Below are 20,232 nucleotides of genomic sequence, written 5' to 3'. Positions count from 1 at the left end.
TTAGAGTTTTCTAATTTTTCCCCAAATTGAAAAATCAAAACTGATGTGGCAGTTGTAATTTTGATTAAATAATTTAAATAAATAAAATATTTAAAAATAAAATTCCATGTCATCATCTTCATCACCTACTTCTCTCATTTCTCTTCCTCCAAGTCATAGAACCAATATGTCATCCCACGACATCTCTCGCTCGAGCAATTGCAGTCATCAAATGTGTCATTGCTCTTAAACTTGCACTTGTAGTCACACATCAAATTACAGTCGTCCATTGTTTTGTTTCGGGATTTCATAGACAATTTTAAAAATGAAAACTTTCAAGCAAACCTCCATCTTCTAAAGTGAAAGTGTTAGGAAAGAAATCATGGAATTAAGGTGATTGATTCTAAATTGATTGTATACCATAACTAGAATAGAATCTCCAATGATCTAGTTTACCATATGTAAATTACCTCATGCCTATAAAGGCTGTTCATATTGAATCAAGCAATAAGAATACACTTTTCCGATCCCTAATTATTTCTTCATGGTATCAGAGTGGATAACCGATTGTGGGTTAATTTAACTGATCCAACAATATATCTGGGCTGAAACCGAAAAAATGACTGATCCAGCAGTATATCTGGACTTAAAATTTGGGCCAAGTGGTCCAATTGACTGAAAAAAAATTGGGCCAAGTGGTCCAATCGATTAAAAAAAGTCCAACCCCTCCAAGGTTCACCTTGAAGGGTTTGAGGGAGGGTGTTGACAATTGAAACTAAAAAAAGTAACTTATAACTGTCTCACATCGGTGTCAAAAGAAAACTGAAACTCTTATATAAGTCTCATGAGCCCTCTTCCTAGCACCAATTGATTTTAGGATGGAACCCATTTATATCATGGTATCATATAGAGACAAAAATAAATACTAGTAATAATTAGAAATTTAATACTCGTCAGTTAGGACTCCATACCAATTCATAACAGCTAATCAAAAATTAGATTCGAGAAAAAACTAGAAGCTAATGGAAACAGATTTCAATATAAAAGGTGAAAGTTTTGCTAAATTTGATTTGCCCAATCTTAACCCATTCGGTCTGCTAAAATATGGAAGAGAAAGTTCACTGGAGCCATTAAGAAATAGAAGAGAAATCAAAACACGAAGTGAAAGAAAAAGGGGACAGAGGTGGAGTAATGAAGATGATTATATGGATTTTATTTTTATTTTTTTAGTTATTCAAATGAAAATTACAACCGCCACATAAGCTTTAATTTGCGACATGAGCTTTGATTTTTCAATTTAGGGAAAAACTAGAAAACTCTAAGAGCATCCGCAGCGGTGCTCTTAGCACCGTCCGTCCGTCCGTGCCGCTGAGCATCCGTCGTCCGTCCGCCGCTGCAGCTCGTCCGTCCGTGCCACCGGCACGGACGTGCTCTTAGCTAAGAGCACATCCGCGCCGCTGAGCACCCATACGTGGCAACGTCTGATTGGCCAACGGCTAATTCGATTTTTTATTTTTATTTTTTTTATATTTGAAATTTATTTAAAAAAATGTTTTAAAATAAAAAAAAATATTTTTCCACTTCCCAAAAAATTATATTCGTTTTCTACCCACTTTTAATTTATTTTTTAATTTTTTTCACCAAAATTCACATTTTCATCTATAAATACCTCCACTTCAACACAAAAAAAATCACATTCTCTCATCTTTTTTCTCATATTCTCATCTTTGTAGGATTTTAATTATGTATTTTTTTTATTTTCTAAGATTTTAATTATGTAATTTTTATTTTTTAGGATTTTAATTATGTAATTTTTATTTTTGAATATATTTTTATAATGTAGAAATGTTTTTAATAATTGGATTATTTAAATTGAATAATGGAATGGTGGGACCTTTGATCTTGTCCTTAGCTAAGAACACGGACGTGGGTGTTGTGCTCTTAGCTAAAGACAAGGAGTAAAAGTGGGTCCGGGCCCACTTCCGTGCTCTTAGCTAAGAGCACGGATGGGGATGCTCTAAAGTTCATGCATTTATATTCAAAAAATAAAATTTCAGTGAAAAATCAAAAAATTGTGAAAGTTCGTGTATTTACATGCAAATAACCCTTTATATTATTATGGGTAATGATTTTGAAGGATTTACTTGTAATTTTACATTGTCTTTTTTTTAATTAATTTTGAAATTTATATTATATTGCTGTTATTTTAAAATCTGAAAAATTAAATCTAATCTATTTTACACCAAATTCGCTTTGTCGTCCGTCCTATAAATATGTAAATAATTTAAGTATTTTATTATTTAAGATTTCAATAAGTTGATTGTATGAATAATCAACATAGTTTGCATGAAATATTTAAGAATTCAATTATGAGTATTATATTATATAAATATTAATATTGAAGTATTATTATAGTTTCCATTCTAAAACTCAGAAAAATAATGATTAATTTGATTTCATAATTCTAGAAACTAGTTGTTAATTGATTTATCTCAATTCAAATATTACCCTAGATATGAAATATTATTATAGAAAACATGGGAATTGTAAAATTGGATATATAAAATAATGTTTTTGAAAGTAAAAGTAGAACTAAAACTAAAGGCATTATGTCAAAAATTATATTCTTTTATTAATATAAATTTATCGAATGTGATGCCGAATTTCCCTTTTCTCATTAAATACTAGTGTTATAAAATATTTTTAAAAATATTAATCGTAACATTTCCTTTCTATATAACTAGGATTTTGTTATGTCATTGTTATGCATTGAGAAATAAAATTCCATCTCTCTCTCTGGCTTTTGAAGATAGGAAGTTGTTCATCTTTTTTTCTTTAATTTAATTACCTTCTCTGTAATATATTGGTAGATCGAACGTGCATATTCGTAATCATGGAGATAAATCAAAAGCAAACAACTACGGAATATGTGAATTCCTCACCTAATCGTAAGTTCTTACTTTCAAATGAAAATTTCAAGCTAGACACGTTTAAAATTTAATGCTAATTCATTTCATTTTTTGTTTATTTTGGGTGACAAGGCGTAAGGCCAATTTATTTGAATTTAAAATTTTTTAGGACATTGGCCGCGTATTTATTTGAATTTAAAATTTTTTAGGACATTGGCCGCGTATAGTAGTGTGATCCGTTGCTAACTTTTCTTAAATTGCTAACTTGTTAACTAATAAACGTAGTATATTTAAAATGTCAATACGAAGATACTGAAGTGTCAACATATAAACTTAAGTTGCTATATTAATACATTGTGTGGACATTAATATTTAAATGTCAACATAGTTTATTAAAAATGTCAACACAAATATGTGTTGACGTTTTTAATACATTACGTTGATAAATTAACAAGTTAACAATTTAAGAAAAAATAGCATTATAATGCACCCCTTAGCCACATAAGTACTAAAAATTTACTCCACTTATTATTTATAAAGAAAAAATGGTTGAAATATTGTTAGTAAATATCAAAGTACACTTTATTAGAAAAAGGAACTTACTAAAGTTGGAAGTGGTGGACGAACCTAATAAAAATTCCAAGGTATTGGTTGTGGACGGAATGATATATATACACTCCGTATTATTTAGAAATTCATTAAAATGTTAAAAAATAGTGAAATCCAAACCTTACACATAATTCAAATTCGAAATTCCATCAAAGTTTTTTAATTCGAGCAATTTAATTAACAAATCATTTTCGAATATTCGTGTAGGCCGAAGAACATTAAGTAAGATCGCGGAGCTAAACAATGCTGCACTGAAGGAAGACTATGTTACTGCACAAGAGCTATATAATGAAACCCCAAACTTGATCAGAACTCCCATAACAGGAGGTGAAGTCGCACTTCACATAGCCGCAGTCGAAGGCCATGAAACCTTCGTCTCAAAGTCATTGGAAATCATGGAAAAAGATGACGTGGCAGCTCAGAACGTGATAGGTGCACTGCACTATGCTTCGCTGCAACTGTTGGCCACATCAAAATTGCTAGATTAATGTTGGAAAAATACCCAAATTTGGCAAATATTAAGGGTGAAAATGGTGTTTGGCCGCTCTATATGGCTGTATTCCAAGAATTTGGTGAAATGGCTGAATTTCTTCACCCTTACTCAAATATTGGATCATGGACCCCACTCGAAAAGGCCGACTTGTTGACGTCAGCGATTGACTCAAATATGTATGGTATGTACGCAATAGATGATGTCACGTAAATTGATAATAAATGATGGTAAATGTTTAATTGGTTGTGGACGTAAATTGATAATAAATGATGGTAAATGTTTAATTGGTTGTGGTTGTGGCATCCTCTTAAATATTATTATGATAAATGTAATTGGAATTTTTCTAGATCTAGCTATGAAGATTTTGAGCGAAGATAAAACATTGGCTGTAGCTGAAGATGTCAATGGCAAGACACCATTGCAATTGCTTGCAAAGAAGCCATTGGCATTTCCTCAAGATGGCCAAGGATTTTGGGTCGTTAAAGCCTTAAAGGTTAGTAATTCTGAATTCTATAAATTTTATTCCGACTTTGGTCCCATAAAATAATTTCTCTATAACCCAAAATATAAAGTTTATTGAAACTTTAACCAAAATAAAAGATCATTAATCTTACTATCGGAGGGAAGGGAAACGTTTACTAACTAAAGTGCATTTATCGCTAGACTTTATTACCCCTTATCGTTAAGTTTTTTTTGCTTTTACAAAAACAACATTATTTAATACTCAATTTCATTCGAAGATAAAGTCTCCTTTGGCATTTTTGGTTTGCCCGTCAATAAAACTCTCATTTTATTTTTACTAATGGTAGATAGGTTTTACAATTCGTTAACTCACTCAAATCATACTTTATTGTATAACAAATAGTACATAATACTCGTACCACGCATTCTACTAACTAATTCTATAACAAATAGTACATATATATTTTAGAGTAAAGGCCAAAATTGATCCTAAACATATGGTCATTTTACCTTTTTGGTCCTAAACTTTATCTTTTGGATTTTTTGGTCCTGCACATATGAAAATTTGATTATTTTGGTCATCCGTTAATAGTTCCATTAAAAACTAACGGTCAACGACGATTTTGACCAAATTAAACTCTTAATTCTGATTTTTAAGTCACTAATTATTCTCCTAATTAATCTCCAAATTATATGAAGTTGGATGCAATAATGACGACAAAAAATCCAATATGAATTAGTTCATCATAAATCCAATAATTCATGAATCGCAATTAACTTCACAAATTAAGAAGAATTAGTTAGTCATAGCCACAATCTAGAATGCCACATCAATTTCCCCCAATTTAAAAAAATTAAGATGAGTATTAACGGAATTATTGACGGAGGACCAAAATGATCAAATTTCTATATGTGCAGGACCAAAAAATCCAAAAGATAAAGTTTAGGACCAAAAAGGTAAAATGACCATATGTTTAGGACCAATTTTGGCCTTTACTCTATATTTTAATACTCGTATTCGTATTGAGTCAAAGTGAAATATTTATTGATAGAGTATTACATATTAATGCTATGTTTTGGTCGATCAACACATCATTTATTTGATGTTGGATATTCATTTTCCAATTTTCTTACAAGAGTTCGATATTTTTAGTACTAAACTATATGAAGAAGTCGAAGAGCCATAAAATGAACACAAAGTGTGATGCATATGCATTAATGGATTGTTTATGGGAAGCTGTTGAATCATGTAAAGATGACACAGAATCAGCCGCAGATTCTTCCAAATTATTTTTCATAGCGGCAGAATCAGGAAACGACAACTTCTTGGTTGAGTTGTTTAAACTGGACCATAATTTACTATATAAAGTAAACGAGTCGACGCATAGCATATTTCATGTTGCGGTTTTGAATCGCTATGTTAAAGTGTATAACTTAATGTATGAGTTGGGTGGTACGAAAGATTTGATAGCATCATACATAGATGATGAAGGTAACAATATATTGCATTTGGCGGGAAAATTGGCACCTCAAAATCAACTTGACAACATCCCTGGTGCCGCTTTGCAAATGCAACGAGAACTATTGTGGTTCAAGGTATGGGACTTCTCTACTTTATTCTCTATCTAACTTTTCTCTCTATCTGCTTTAACTATTTAATATGTCATTTTCTTAGAACGAGTGCTTAAATGAAGTGTCTCACTTACTGTATAACGTATTATTGTGAAATTGTTTCCAGGTGGTTGAGAAGCTATTCGGCCGTCGTTCAGAAATAAGAAGAACCACGAAGGACAAACGCCTCATGAATTATTCATATCTGAGCACAAAGACCTAATGGAAAAAGGAGAGAAATTCATGAAGCAATCCGTGAAATCGTGCATGCTCGTGGCGATACCCATCGCGACAGCCGTGTTCACGATGGCATTCACCGCCCCCAAACACAATAGGATTCTCACGGTGACGATGATCTCCTTGCTCGCCTCGATGTTCATGTTCATGACAATACTCACGTCACGCTACTCTGTCGACGACTTCCTCAAAAAGTTGCCGCTTTGTCTGGTTGCTGGCTTGTCGGCACTCTTCTTCTCGACCGTGACGATGATGGTAGCATTCTTCGCGTGGTTGCAGTTTTTCGAGCACGGGTGGGCGGCGATGACACTGCTCTTGGTCTTTTTTGTGAGCACGCCAACGATGTTTATGGTGTTAGAGTATCCTCTGTTGGTGTCTATACTACGTTGTACCTACCAATGCACGGGGTTGTTCAGGTCGTACAACCCGTTACATTTCTAGGTATACATAGGACTAGATTCAAATAATTGGCGGATAGAAATATTGGGGTCTGACGCACTAAAAAAGGTCGTTCACAACGTTGAAATGTTGGCCGAATTGTCCCCACAATTAGTCTCGAACATCCTTAATTTTGTTGACTTGGTGTTAATAATTCATGTGTTAAGCTTTATAGCTTATATCCCTAATTATGTTGACTTGGTGTTAATAATTCCTATATTACGCTTTATAACTTATCTCTAGGAATTTGTAGAAACACAATTTGAGGTTTGGATATTTGTTAAATAATTTAAAAAATATTTCAATTATTCTCAAACTCCATAAAATTCTACGAGTTTAGTTACTTATAGACATATAGACAAACTAAATTAAAAAAAAACAATAGAATACATGGTTGACATGAAGCAAACCCTCATGGAGAATTCAGCTCATGAACTTATTGCTGATCTAAAGGATTTGTGGGAAGTAGGAGGTGAAACGTATGACGCATCCAAAAAGCAAAATTTTCAGCTACGCGCTTCATTGTTATGGACAATAAGGGATTTTCCAGGATATGCCTATTTATCCGGATGGAGTACCCAAGGTGAATATGCATGTCCGGTATGTAACAAAGAAACACATTTCTATTAGACTGAAACATGGTGGAAAGTATTGTTACATGGGGCATCGAAGATTCCTACCTAAAGAACACGAATTTCGGAAGAATAGACGACTCTTCGATGGCACAATTGAGTATGGAGAGGCACCGCAACAACTATCTGGCGATATGGTGATGGATGACCTGAAAGACTTTAATATGAAATATGGTAAAGTGGTTAAAGATAATCCAAAGAAAAAGAGTATATTTTTTGAGTTGCCATACTGGAAAGATAATATGGTTTGTCATAATCTTGATGTCATGCATACTGAAAAAAATGTTTGCGAGAGTATCTGTGGCACATTGTTGGATTTGGATGGTAAATCAAAAGACAATTATAAATCACGCCCAAGACTTGGAACAAATAAGAATCAGACTTGAACTTCATCCAATTACTAAGGAGCATGGAAAAGTTTATTTACCCGCTGCAACTTTTACAATGAGCAAGAAGGAGAGAACAATATTTTGTCAGGTTTTGAAAAATCTTAAAGTTCCCGATGGTTACTCCTCAAACATCTCTAGGTGTGTTCGATTAAAACCACCCAAATTGCTAGGATTGAAAAGTCATGACTATCATATTATGATGCAACAACTATTGCCTATAGCATTGCAAAAGACACTCTCTAGGGCAGTACGTTCACCTTTGATTCAGCTCAATAAATACTTTCCAGAACTCTGTTCTAAAGTAATTTGTCCTGCTGATATCATTCGTTTAGAGAAAGATATTGTAGTGGTACTTTGCCAATTGGAGAAGATATTTCCACCATCATTCTTCGATGTAATGGTGCACTTGACTGTACATTTGGCTACAGAAGTGAAGCTATGTGGGCCGATTTACTACTGTTGGATGTATCCAATAGAGAGGTAATTTATATACATTTGCAAGTTATATTTATGAAATTTAAATAGTGTATATAATGAATGATGTTTTTTCAATAATGAACCATTTAAAATATTTGAAAATCTAATACTTGATTTTTTTTGCAAATAGATATTTGGGCACATTGAAATCTTATGTGCGTATCGAAGCAAACCTGAAGGTTCAATTGCTGAAGGATATCTAGCCGAAGAATGTTTGAGATTTTGCTCTTTGTATTTAGCTGACTATGTCGAGTCAAAGTTTAATCAAGAATCAAGGAACGAAACTGTTACAGATAATGCAATAATTGGATTAGATGTATTTACGATCCACGGTCGTTCTCTTGGAAAAGGAACTGCTATGAGATTAGATGATGTAACATTGACGAAAGCACACCAATATGTATTGTTCAACTGTGAGGCTGTTAGACCATACATCGAGTAAGTTATTTTGTAGATTCCTATTTATCATAATTTTTGAACTTTTTTGAAACTATGAAGGTTTGTTCTTTTTCAGGCAATATTGGGCAGTAGTTGAACAATCTAATCCTCGCGTTGCCCGTCATCAGTTGGAATGTATCCACAGTGAAAGGTTTGCTGGTTGGTTTGCTCAATATGTAAGTTATATGCTTCACAATGATAGTATTGGTGAATATACAATGTTGTTGCTATATATTATAGTGATTTTAATTTCTTTCAATAGCTTGAAGGGTTAACAGTTCATGAGGAAAATCCAACATTAAGAGATCTGAAGTTACTTGCTCGTTGGCCTAATATAATTGGGGTGAAATATAAAAAGTTTATTGTGAATGGTTTCCGGTTCCACACAAAAGATTTGGAGTGTACAAAGAAAACACAAAATAGTGGGATGCGTGTTAAAGCTACAACGTCAAGTTTTTCAAGTACTAGGGATCAAAATCCAATCTTAAGCGAGTTGGACTATTATGGAATTCTAACCGATGTTGTTGAGCTTGATTACAGTTATGGACATAGAGTTGTGTTATTTGATTGTCAATGGGTGTCAAAAGGAAATCGATTGAAGACAGATGTTGATGGATTTACATTAGCTAATTTTTCAAATGTGATACGCCATAATGAACCATTTATTCTTGCATCTCAAGCTGAGCAAGTCTTCTATGTAGAGGATCCAACTGAATCACAATGGAGCGTAGTTGTCTCTGCTACAGCACGAGCTTATTATGACATGGAACCTATTATCGATGTGGAGACTTACTTACAAAGTAATATTTGTGTTCCTGCTGATAGTCTAGAGTCAGATGACTTTGGTTGGGTTCGTGAAGACATCAATGGAATAGAGATTGACTTAAATGAATGCTTTTGATGACTTATACGTTATCAGATGGTAGTTATAGAACAATATTCAGTATGGAAACTACGATGGTGAGTAAAGAAATATCTTTTTACATTGACAATACGATACATGATTAATTGATATGCATTGTTTTTGTGATTTCTGAATGTCTATAGATTGTGTTCATAAACATAAACACATTTATTAAAATCAAACTAATTTTCAAGTTTTTATTTTGTTTTGCAGCATGTAAATTTTTCCCTCTTAGAAATCTGAGTGAAGAGGTGTAGTGTTGGTTATTGAGTAGAGATAGATTGCATCCTATTACTCAGAATTGTTCTACTAGGATTTAGGTCCCTCCGTCTGTAGCTATTTTCTATGCATCTTAGTTTGTGTCTGAATTAAGATATTTTGTGATTCTATAGCAAAGTTTTTATCAATAAACAGAATATCAAATGTCAACAACTCGTATTAAAATGTCAACAACTCACAAATAACCCTTATAATTCACATATCAATAGCGAAAATATCGAATGTCAACAACTCGTATTAAAATGTCAACAACTAAAAAATAGCACTTACAATTCACATATCAATAGCGAGAATATCGAATGTCAACAACTAACAAATAACACTTATAATTCACATATCAATAGCCAGAATATCAAATGTCAACAACTCGTATTAAAATGTCAACAACTCACAAATAACTGTTATAATTCACATATCAATAGTGAGAATATCGAATGTCAACAACTCGTATTAAAATGCCAAAAACTAAAAAATAGCACTTATAATTCACATATCAATAGCGAGAATATTGAATGTCAACAACTCGTATTAAAATGTCAACAACTAAGACATAACCCTTATAATTCACATATAAATACCGAGAATATCGAGTGTCAACAACTCGTATTAAAATGTAACAACTAACAAATAACACTTATTATTCACATATCAATACCGTGAATATCGAATGTCAACAACTCGTATTAAAATGTCAACAACTAACAAATAACACTTATAATTCACATATCAATAACGAGAATATCGAATGTAAACAACTCGTATTAAAATGTCAACAACTAAAAATTAGCACTTATAATTCACATATCAATAGCGAGAATATCGAATGTCAACAACTCGTATTAAAATGTTGACAACTAACAAATAACCCTTATGATTCACATATTAATAGCGAGAATATCGAATGTCAACAACTCGTATTAAAATCTCAACAACTCACAAATAACACTTATAATTCACATATCAATACCGAGAATATCGAATGTCAACAACTCGTATTAAAATGTCAACAACTAACAAATAACACATATTATTCACGTATCAATACCGTGAATATCGAATGTCAACAACTCGTATTAAAATGTCAACAACTAACAAATAACACTTATAATTCACATATCAATAGCGAGAATATCGAATGTAAACAACTCGTATTAAAATGTCAACAACTAAAAAATAGCACTTATAATTCACATATCAATAGCGAGAATATCGAATGTCTACCACTCACAATTAACCCTTATAATTCACATATCAATTGCGAGAATATCGAATGTCAACAACTCCTATTAAAATGTCAACAACTCACAAATAACCCTTATAATTCACATATCAATAGCGAGAATATCGAATGTCAACAAGTCGTATTAAAATGTCAACAACTAAAAAATAGCACTTATAATTCACATATCAATAGCGAGAATATCGAATGTCAACAACTAGTATTAAAATGTCAACAACTAACAAAATAAGACTTATAATTCACATTTGAATACCGAGAATATCCAATGTTAACAAGTAACAAATAACACTTATAATTCACATATCAATAGTCAGAATATCAAATGTCAACAACTCGTATTAAAATGTCAACAACTAACAAATAACACTTATAATTCACATATCAATAGCCAGAAAATCGAATGTCAACAACTCGTATTAAAATGTCAACAACTAACACATAACCCTTATAATTCACATATCAATACCGAGAATATCGAATGTCAACAACTCGTATTAAAATGTCAACAACTAACAAATAACACTTATTATTCACATATCAATAATGTGAATATCGAATGTAAACAACGCGTTGTTGAGATTTTAATACGAGTTGTTGAGATTTTCTGATTATTTTAGAATGGCAATTATAATAATACTTCGATAATATATAATAATATACTCCTTCCGTTCCACAGTAATAGAGGCATTTCGTTTTGAGTACTCATTTTGAAAAAATAATAATAAATAGTTAAAGTGGAGAAATAGTAAAGTAAGAAAGAGAATATTGTAGATAAGACTCTTCACTACATTATTCTCTCTCTTATTTTACTCTCTCTCCACTTTAACTATTTATTATCATTTTTTCAAAACGAGAGCTCAAAACGAAACGCCTCTATTACTATAGGACGGAGGGAGTAATACTCATAATTGAATTCTTAAATATTTCATGCAAACTATGTTGATTATTCCTAAATATTTCATGAAAATTTAAAAGCTGTTGTATTCATACAATCAACTATATGCAATTGAAATATTAAATGACAAAAGTACTAAAATTATTTACATGATTATAGTACGACAAAGTGAATTTGGTATAAAATAGATTAGATATATTTTTTCAAATTTTAAAATAACAGAAATTATAATATAAATATCAAAATTTATTAAAATAAAATATAAATGTAAAACTATTAAGTAAAACCTAACATAGACAATTACGTCTCAAAATCATTATCCATAATATTATAAAAGCAATTTCAAACTCATTATAAATTGAAGAGGATTAATTTTTGAAGACGGACAAAAATAAAAATAAAAATTAGTGGATCAAGAATTCCGTTTCTAACTAGAAGATGGATTTATCTCATTATTTAATTCTCATGTGTATCACTCATATATATCTTCTCAATATTTAAGGATAAAAAACTGGATAGCATTATCCTTATATACTTCTGTTTAATTACATTAGCTCAATTTAATTAAACAGAAAGTCTATAAAAGCAAATTTACAAAACTGTACACACACTACATAATTAAATAATACTAGTCAGAGAGTGTTATATAGCTAACTCATAACCTACAACTAAATAATAGCCTTTAGATATTCAAATTAAGGGCTTAGATCATTAATCCCTAAATGTCAATACGATCAACGAAAAACGTCAATAATGCCATAGGATTAATTCCAAAAAATATCAATAGGAGTATTAATGTCAATTAACTATACATGTTTAGTTATAACTAACTTTTAAAAGAAATCCCAAAACTTTAAATTCATATAACATATATGGAATTAAAGATAATTTCATAAGGATTCTAACGATATCCTATATGCATATGTTCAGACGTCAAAATTTGAAAAAAATTTCGAAAATTTTTAATTTTTTCGTCCAAGCAAAAATGTCAACATACTATATAAAATATGTGAATATAATACATTTATAAGCGATGGGTTAACATTCTTAAAGCATTGTGTTGATATTTTCGAAAACCCTAATTTGGAGTTTTTTTTTATCATTTTTTATTTTATTAATAAAAACGAAAATTACACGTGACAAATTGTAGACCACACGATTTCTAAAATCCTATGGCCTTAAATTAGTTGTAGTTAGCAATTAGATAATAAGTTGGCAATTGATCACTTCCCTAGTCAGTCATGTATTATAGGACGATAAAGCGAATTTGGTATGAATTAGATTAGATTAACATATTAAAATTTTATAATCAAAACAAAATATCATAAATTTAAAATTAGTTAAAATAGAAAATAATGTCAAATTACAAATTAAGTACTTAAATCTTAACCGTGCGTCTCAAAATCACTACACATAATAAAACAATTGTAGTTTCAAGTTATTGTGATCAATACTCGATAGCGATGGTGTCGTGGTGTTGGATATGTACCCACAATGTTTATGATTTGAATTCAATAAAATATTTTATACTCTCTTTGTTTACTACTAATAGTTTAAAAAAAATTCAACTGAATTTAAAACTAGGCTCAAATTGGAGCAAATTGAAAAACTTACAAAATAGTCTATTAATTCAAAGGAAAAAGTCCTAGTAAAATTCAAAGAATTAATAGAAAAAAAGGAAACATTATTGTAAGACTCAAGAAATTAATTTGTGAAAGATGTTATTGGTATAGAAATATTAAAACTATAAAAGCTAGACTATATCTTCACTTGATTATCAGCCATGGATTTTCGAAATTTAATAGTACTAATATGCAATTCAATTAATTTAATTATTAAATTTGGATAAGCTTGACGACTATATCAATTCACTTAAATATTAAAACTTTAAAAGCTAGATTATATCAATTCACTTCATTATTAGTCATGGATTTTAGAAATTTAATACCAATATGGAATTCACTTAATTTAATTATTACATTTGGATAAGCTTGACTATATCAATTCACTTAATTGTCAGTCGTGGATTTTTGAAATTTAATAATAATGTACAATTCACTTAATTTAATATTAATTTGAATAATGAAGTTAATATAACTATGTTACATATGCCATCCATATTGTTGACCAAATAACTTTCACAATCTCAATAAAACGAGGTCGACATTATTCATTTCCTCTCATCACAAAACACATTAGCAAAATGTCTCGAGCATATTCAGTTTTATTTCTTTTCGGATTATTAATTTTACTTGTCATTCCATCTTTTGCTCGTGGAATAGATAAAGAAGACGCGTCATCGTTCAAATATGATTTAAATGAAATTGGTGAGGGTGAGAATTTGTGGAGACTCGTAAACCCCCACCTCCACTTTGCCCACTCTCCTCACGGCAGCCGCCTCAACCACCACCGCCACGCTCTCTCTCCTCTTGGCAGCCGCCACCGCCATCCCATTGGCCATCGTGCTCAGGCTCCCCATCACATCCACCACTCTCCTCCTCCACACCGTCACCATCCCATCGGCCACCGTGCTCCTCCACCACACCATCACGGCGGCCATAGTGCTCTAGCTCCTCACATCCACCATGCTCTTCCTCCACACCACCACCATCCCGGCTGCCGTCATGCTCCTCCTCCACACCATCACCGCGTCCATCGTGCTCCATCTCCTCACATCCACCACGCTCCTCTACCACATAAACATATTGATAATTAAATAAACAAAACATGATAAAGAATACACATTTTAAGCAATTTTCGGTCGTTATAACTCCAAAGTGAATCCATTCTAATTTGGAGATACATATATTACTATCTTTATTTTTTTTTATTGTTATACTATATGAGTTACTCAAAATCCTTATTTATAATATACATTGAGTGTTACCATTACATGTCTATGAATCAATTTTCTATCACGAGTAATTCATTTTATTAATATTATTGTATTGGACTATTGGTTATATATCACCGAGATTTTAACGGTGCGATATTTTTTTGGAACTCCCTAATTCACAAGAATTTATGCTCTGGTTCAACCATTGTCTTCATCTATCATATTTTCGTTATAATATTTGTACAAGTACATTAGAAAATTCCCTAACACACAATTAAGAAACTCAAACTAATATACCACGGTCAACTCCCAGAAGTTTACAAATATAAAGAAAAACCGACAAAGTGATAAATGATAAAATCCACACATCTAAATCATCAAAACATGCACAACTCCATAAAATAAATTATGGGAATTAACAATGGATGAAATGAATAATACATATAGGGGCAGTTTATTTGCAAGATTGTACCTCGGGATTAAATATATATAGTGTGTTTGGTTCATGAGATTGAATTTCACAACCCAATCCTAAATGGATAATTATATGATAAATAGTCATAGCCAACTCCTCCAACTAAAATAATCTCATAACTTAATCATAGGTGATACTTCGGTGTTATTTTATCTAGAAAACCGAAAATAACCATAGGATATAAAGGATCCAAAATCTATGAACATCTCAATAACAAACTAAAGCCATAGATTTTTCGAGGAATATTTTATTCTTTGGCAGTTATTTTCACACGATATTTTTCTTATAAAGTTTCTGTCTTTTTCACAACAATAAAATGATCTCTGGCTTATCTTTTGATCACTTATTTCCTCATATTTTTGACATCCAATTACCATTAATTAATTAAACATGATGTTGGTTTAATTTAACTGACTTATTTTACCAAGAGTTTTTCGGTTCAAGACAATTATTTATTATAATAAATCCTCAGTATTAAACTCCTCAAGCCTTGAAGGAATGTTAACAATCCGACATTGACTCAATACAATCATAATACTATCAGTTCTAGTAAAAAATTACTACTACCATTGATTTGAATCCGGACCTATGTATACCTAGAAACGGAACAGGGTTGTACGACCGGAACAACCTCGTGCATTGGTAGGTACGAGGTAGAATAGACACAAACAGAAGAGGATCCCCTGGCGCCATAAACAAAGATGGCAAGCCTATAAAAAATATGACACAGAGCAGTGTAGACCGCCACCGTTACAGGCACGACCGAGATGAAGAAGGCCGACAAGCCAGCAACTAGACAAAGCGGCAACTTGTAGAGGAAGTCCTCAGCGGAGAAGCGGGACAGTAGTATTGTCATGAACATGAGCGCCGAGGCGAACAAGGAGAGCAAGGATAACATCGCCACCACTTTCGATGGCATCCAATTGATGTTGAGGCAGAGGAGTGCGAACATGAATACGACGATGGCGATGGACATCATGCCTAATCCCGCAGTTCGCTTCATGAAATTCTTCCCATCTGACATTAGGTATTTGTGCTCGTATACGAATAGTTCGTTAGGCATTTTCCCACTAGAGTTCTTCATGTTTCTAAACGACGGTCGAACGAGCTTCTCAACTACCTGGAAATAATTTCACAATAATTAGTACTCCCTGTGTTTCACGGTAAGTGAGGCACTTCAATTAAGAACTGATTTTATTAATATAATATTAAGTAGGTAAAGCAGTGAGAGAGAATAAAGTAGAGAAGTCTCATACCTTGAACAACAATACATCCCGTTGCATTTGCAGAGCTTTGCCAGGGATGCGGTAAAGTTGATATGGAGGTGCCAATTTTCCTGCCAAATGCAATATATTGTTACCTTCATCATCTATATATGTTACTAGAAAATCTTTCGTAACACCCAACCCATCCATTAAATTGTACACTTTGACAAAGCGATTCAAAACCGCAACATGAAATACGTTTACTTTATAAAGTAAATTATGGTCCCTTTTCAATAAGTCATCCAAGAAGTCTTCGTTTCTTGATTTTTCCGCTATGAAGAATAATTTGGAAGAATCCACGGCTGATTCTGTGTCTTCTTGGCATGATTCAACTGCTTCCCATAAACAATCCATTAATGCATATGCATCACACTTTGTGTTCACTTTATGGCTCTTTGAATTCTTCATGCAGCTTAGTACTAAAAATATCAAACTCATGTAAGAAAATTGGAAAAGGAATATCTAACATCAAATAAATGATGTGTTAATTTATACTCCAACGGTCCATGAATAAATGTCTCACCTTAACTCAATACGAGTTTATAAAATGTAAATGAAAGTGAAGAATTAGTTAAAAGAATGTGTGGCATGAGTTTTATGCATTAAAATATCATTGAAATGGGATTATAGATTTTGTAACTTACTTATAATTTATAATAAAATTGAAATGAGAATTCTATCAGTGGAAAAATCAAAAATGACAAATGAGACTGGCATTAGAGTACATTTTATAAAATATCAAAAATATCAAAAAATGTTAATTTTGTAAAAGCCAAAAAAATTTACGATAAGGACTAATAAAGACTAGCAATAAGTAAAGTTTAATTAGTAAGACGGGCGTAAATGAAGAACCATTAATAATCCTTTTTTAAAGTTTAAATGAAGTTTATATTTTAGGTTATAAATTACTATTTTGTGGGATGAAAGTAGAATAAAATTTATTGGATTCAAAATTACTAACCATTCTTGATACAAAATCCTTGGCCATCGTGAGAAAATGCCAATGGCTTCTTTGCAAGCAATTCCAATGGTGTCTCACCATAGCATTTGACATAATCTATTATCAATTTACAACACATTATTTATCGATTACTTACCATATTTCTCCAAGTTGATCGCTAACGTAAGCAAGTTGACCTTTTCGAGTGGGGTCCATAACCCAATATTTGAATAAGGGTAAAGAAATTCAGCCATATCACCAAATCTGTACCATGCAGCCATATAGAGTGGCCAAACACAATTTTCACCTTTAATATTGGCTAAATTTGGGCATTTTTCCAACATAATTTGAGCAATTTTGATGTTTCCAACGGCCGCAGCGGAGCATAGTGCAGTGCACCCTTTCACGTTCTGAGCTGCCACGTCATCTTTTTCCATGATTTCTACGAATTTTGAGATGAAAATGTTGCGCCTTTCGTCCGCGGCTATGTTTGGTGCGATTTCACCTTCTTCTGTTATGGGAGTTTCGATCCAGTATGGGATTACTTCGAATAGCCTTTGGGCTGCAATCCAGTCTCCCTCCAATGCAGCATTGTGTAGCTTCGCCATCCTACTCGATGATCTTTTACAGCCTACTCGAAATGTAAATGAAAAACCATTAATGATTTTTTTTTGTTAAAGTTCAAATGAAGTTTATGATTAGGAATATAGAAGACTCATTTTATGTGACGAAAGTCTGAATATAATTTATAGGATTCAAAATTACTAACCATTCTTGACCCAAAATCCTTGGGCATCGTGAGAAAATACCAATTGCTTCTTCGCAAGCAAATGCAATATTGTCTCACCATTACCATCTTCAGCTATGGCCAACGTTTTATCTTCACTCAAAATCTTTATAGCTAGATCTAAAAAATATCCAGTTATATATATCATAATCCTAATTAAAAAAAGCCACAATTATAACATTATTTATATATTATCAATTCATGTGACATTATATATTGCATACATACCATAAATCTCCAATCCGATCGCTGACGTCAGCAAGTTGACCTTTCCGAGTGGGCTCCACAATCCAATATTTGAGTAAGGGTAGAGAAATTCAGCCATTTCACCAAATCCATTCACTGCAGCCATATAGAGTGGCCAAAAACCACTTTCACCTGCAATATTGGCCAATTTTGGGTATTTTTCCAATATAATTTGAGCAATTTTGATGTGGCCAACGACTGCAGCGGAGCATAGTGCAGTGCACCCTTTCATGTTCTGAGCAGCCACGTCATCTTTTTCCATGATTTCTAATAATTTTGAGACAAATAACTCGTGCCCTTCAACCGCGGCTATGTGCAGTGCGATATCACCTCCTTCTGTTATGGGAGTTTTGATCAAGTTTGGGATTTCAATGAATAGCTCTATGGCTGCAATCCAGTCTCCTTTCAATGCAGCATTGTGTAGCTTTGCGATCTTACTCGATGATATTTTTCGGCCTACTCAAATATTCAAGAATGATTTTTTTAATTAGATTACTTTAACTTAAACACATTAACTTATATGATGTTATTTGCGTTTTAAAAAATGTTTCATTTTTAATGGTATAACCCAAAAAGGAAAATTGATTTATTTTTAATAAATATTCAAGAATGATTTTTTTAATTAGATTACTTTAACTTAAACACATTAACTTATATGATGTTATTTGCGTTTTAAAAAATGTTTCATTTTTAATGGTATAACCCAAAAAGGAAAATTGATTTATTTTTAATAAGACATAGGAAATATATATACTACTCATTGTGTTCACAACCAATACTTATGTTTTCTTTATTATTGTTCATCCACAAAAATCAGTCCACTTTCAATTTTAGCAAATTTTTTTTGTAATAAGGTGAACTTCGATCTTCTCTGAAAAACACTTTTTATCTATAAGTGGTGTATACTATAGTTAATTATGGAAAAACTAAACTACCTAACTAACACCATATTCATCTTTTTATTTTTAAAAATTTTAAAATCAACAGAAACTATACTATAAATTTCAAAATTAATTAAAATAAAAAATAAGGTAAATTACTAAGTAAATCCTAACAGAGACATTATGTCTCTAAATCACAAGAATGAAGATGTCCGAAGATACCTACAATATTCAAATTCCGAAAAATATTTTATCACTAGATCAACAGACACAGTAATAAACTCCTTCCAAAAAAAATATTGCTTATGGTGTGGAAAAGAAAAAGGGAAATGGTGTAAGAAATGGCAGATATGCGTTTATATACTTTTGTCACGGCAAGGAATAACACAAATAAAGAAAATGGTTCAAATATATTGTAAATATATGTTTACCGATGAAGAATGTAAGAGAACAAGCATGTGGGATATTATTTATCTATCGTATACTCATGAATATAAATAAGCAAGACCTTTGAATAACATGTATTTCACGTAAAATTATAAATATAATAGGATAGAAATACACCTTGGTGATCCATAACGAAACGCTTGAGGATGGAAGGGACGATTTCCTTGAACTCTTTTCGGCGTACTGGTGCAACTCCAACTCCAAGGAGTTTCTCTGTTTCGTTGATGTGTTCTCTGTAATGTAATATAGTTTGATGGAATCACTATATTGTATTTATAGACAGAGATGACCAACCTTAATTATCAAATATGAATTTATTAAAATAATCAATATATACGTTTCTTATTGATCACATAATATAAT

General features: G+C 32.0%; 2 protein-coding genes across 2 annotated transcripts in view; one reads left to right on the top strand and one right to left on the bottom strand.

Moving 5' to 3' along the window:
- Positions 1–3,985, top strand: part of LOC125188575 (protein FAR1-RELATED SEQUENCE 5-like) — an 8,758-nt gene extending 4,773 nt beyond the window's left edge. Inside the window, exon 5 of the mRNA XM_048085513.1 lies at positions 3,705–3,985. Coding sequence (XP_047941470.1) covers positions 3,705–3,985 — 281 coding nt within the window. The remainder of the gene's footprint in view (positions 1–3,704) is intronic.
- Positions 3,986–15,889: 11,904 nt separating this feature from the next.
- On the bottom strand, positions 15,890–18,803 carry LOC125188568. Its single transcript, XM_048085504.1, has 5 exons — positions 18,524–18,803; positions 18,278–18,415; positions 17,666–18,139; positions 16,560–16,639; positions 15,890–16,423 (listed from the first exon to the last, which is right to left on the bottom strand). Exons 1-5 carry the CDS (start codon positions 18,801–18,803, stop codon positions 15,890–15,892), a joined length of 1,506 nt encoding a protein of 501 aa, XP_047941461.1.
- Between the last annotated feature and the right edge of the window lie 1,429 nt (positions 18,804–20,232).

This window comes from Salvia hispanica, chromosome 1 (genome assembly GCF_023119035.1).
Source record: "Salvia hispanica cultivar TCC Black 2014 chromosome 1, UniMelb_Shisp_WGS_1.0, whole genome shotgun sequence".
Classification (NCBI taxonomy): Eukaryota; Viridiplantae; Streptophyta; class Magnoliopsida; order Lamiales; family Lamiaceae; genus Salvia; species Salvia hispanica.
The sequence above is the reverse complement of the archived record's forward strand: the minus strand, read 5'-3'. Positions and strand labels throughout refer to the sequence as shown.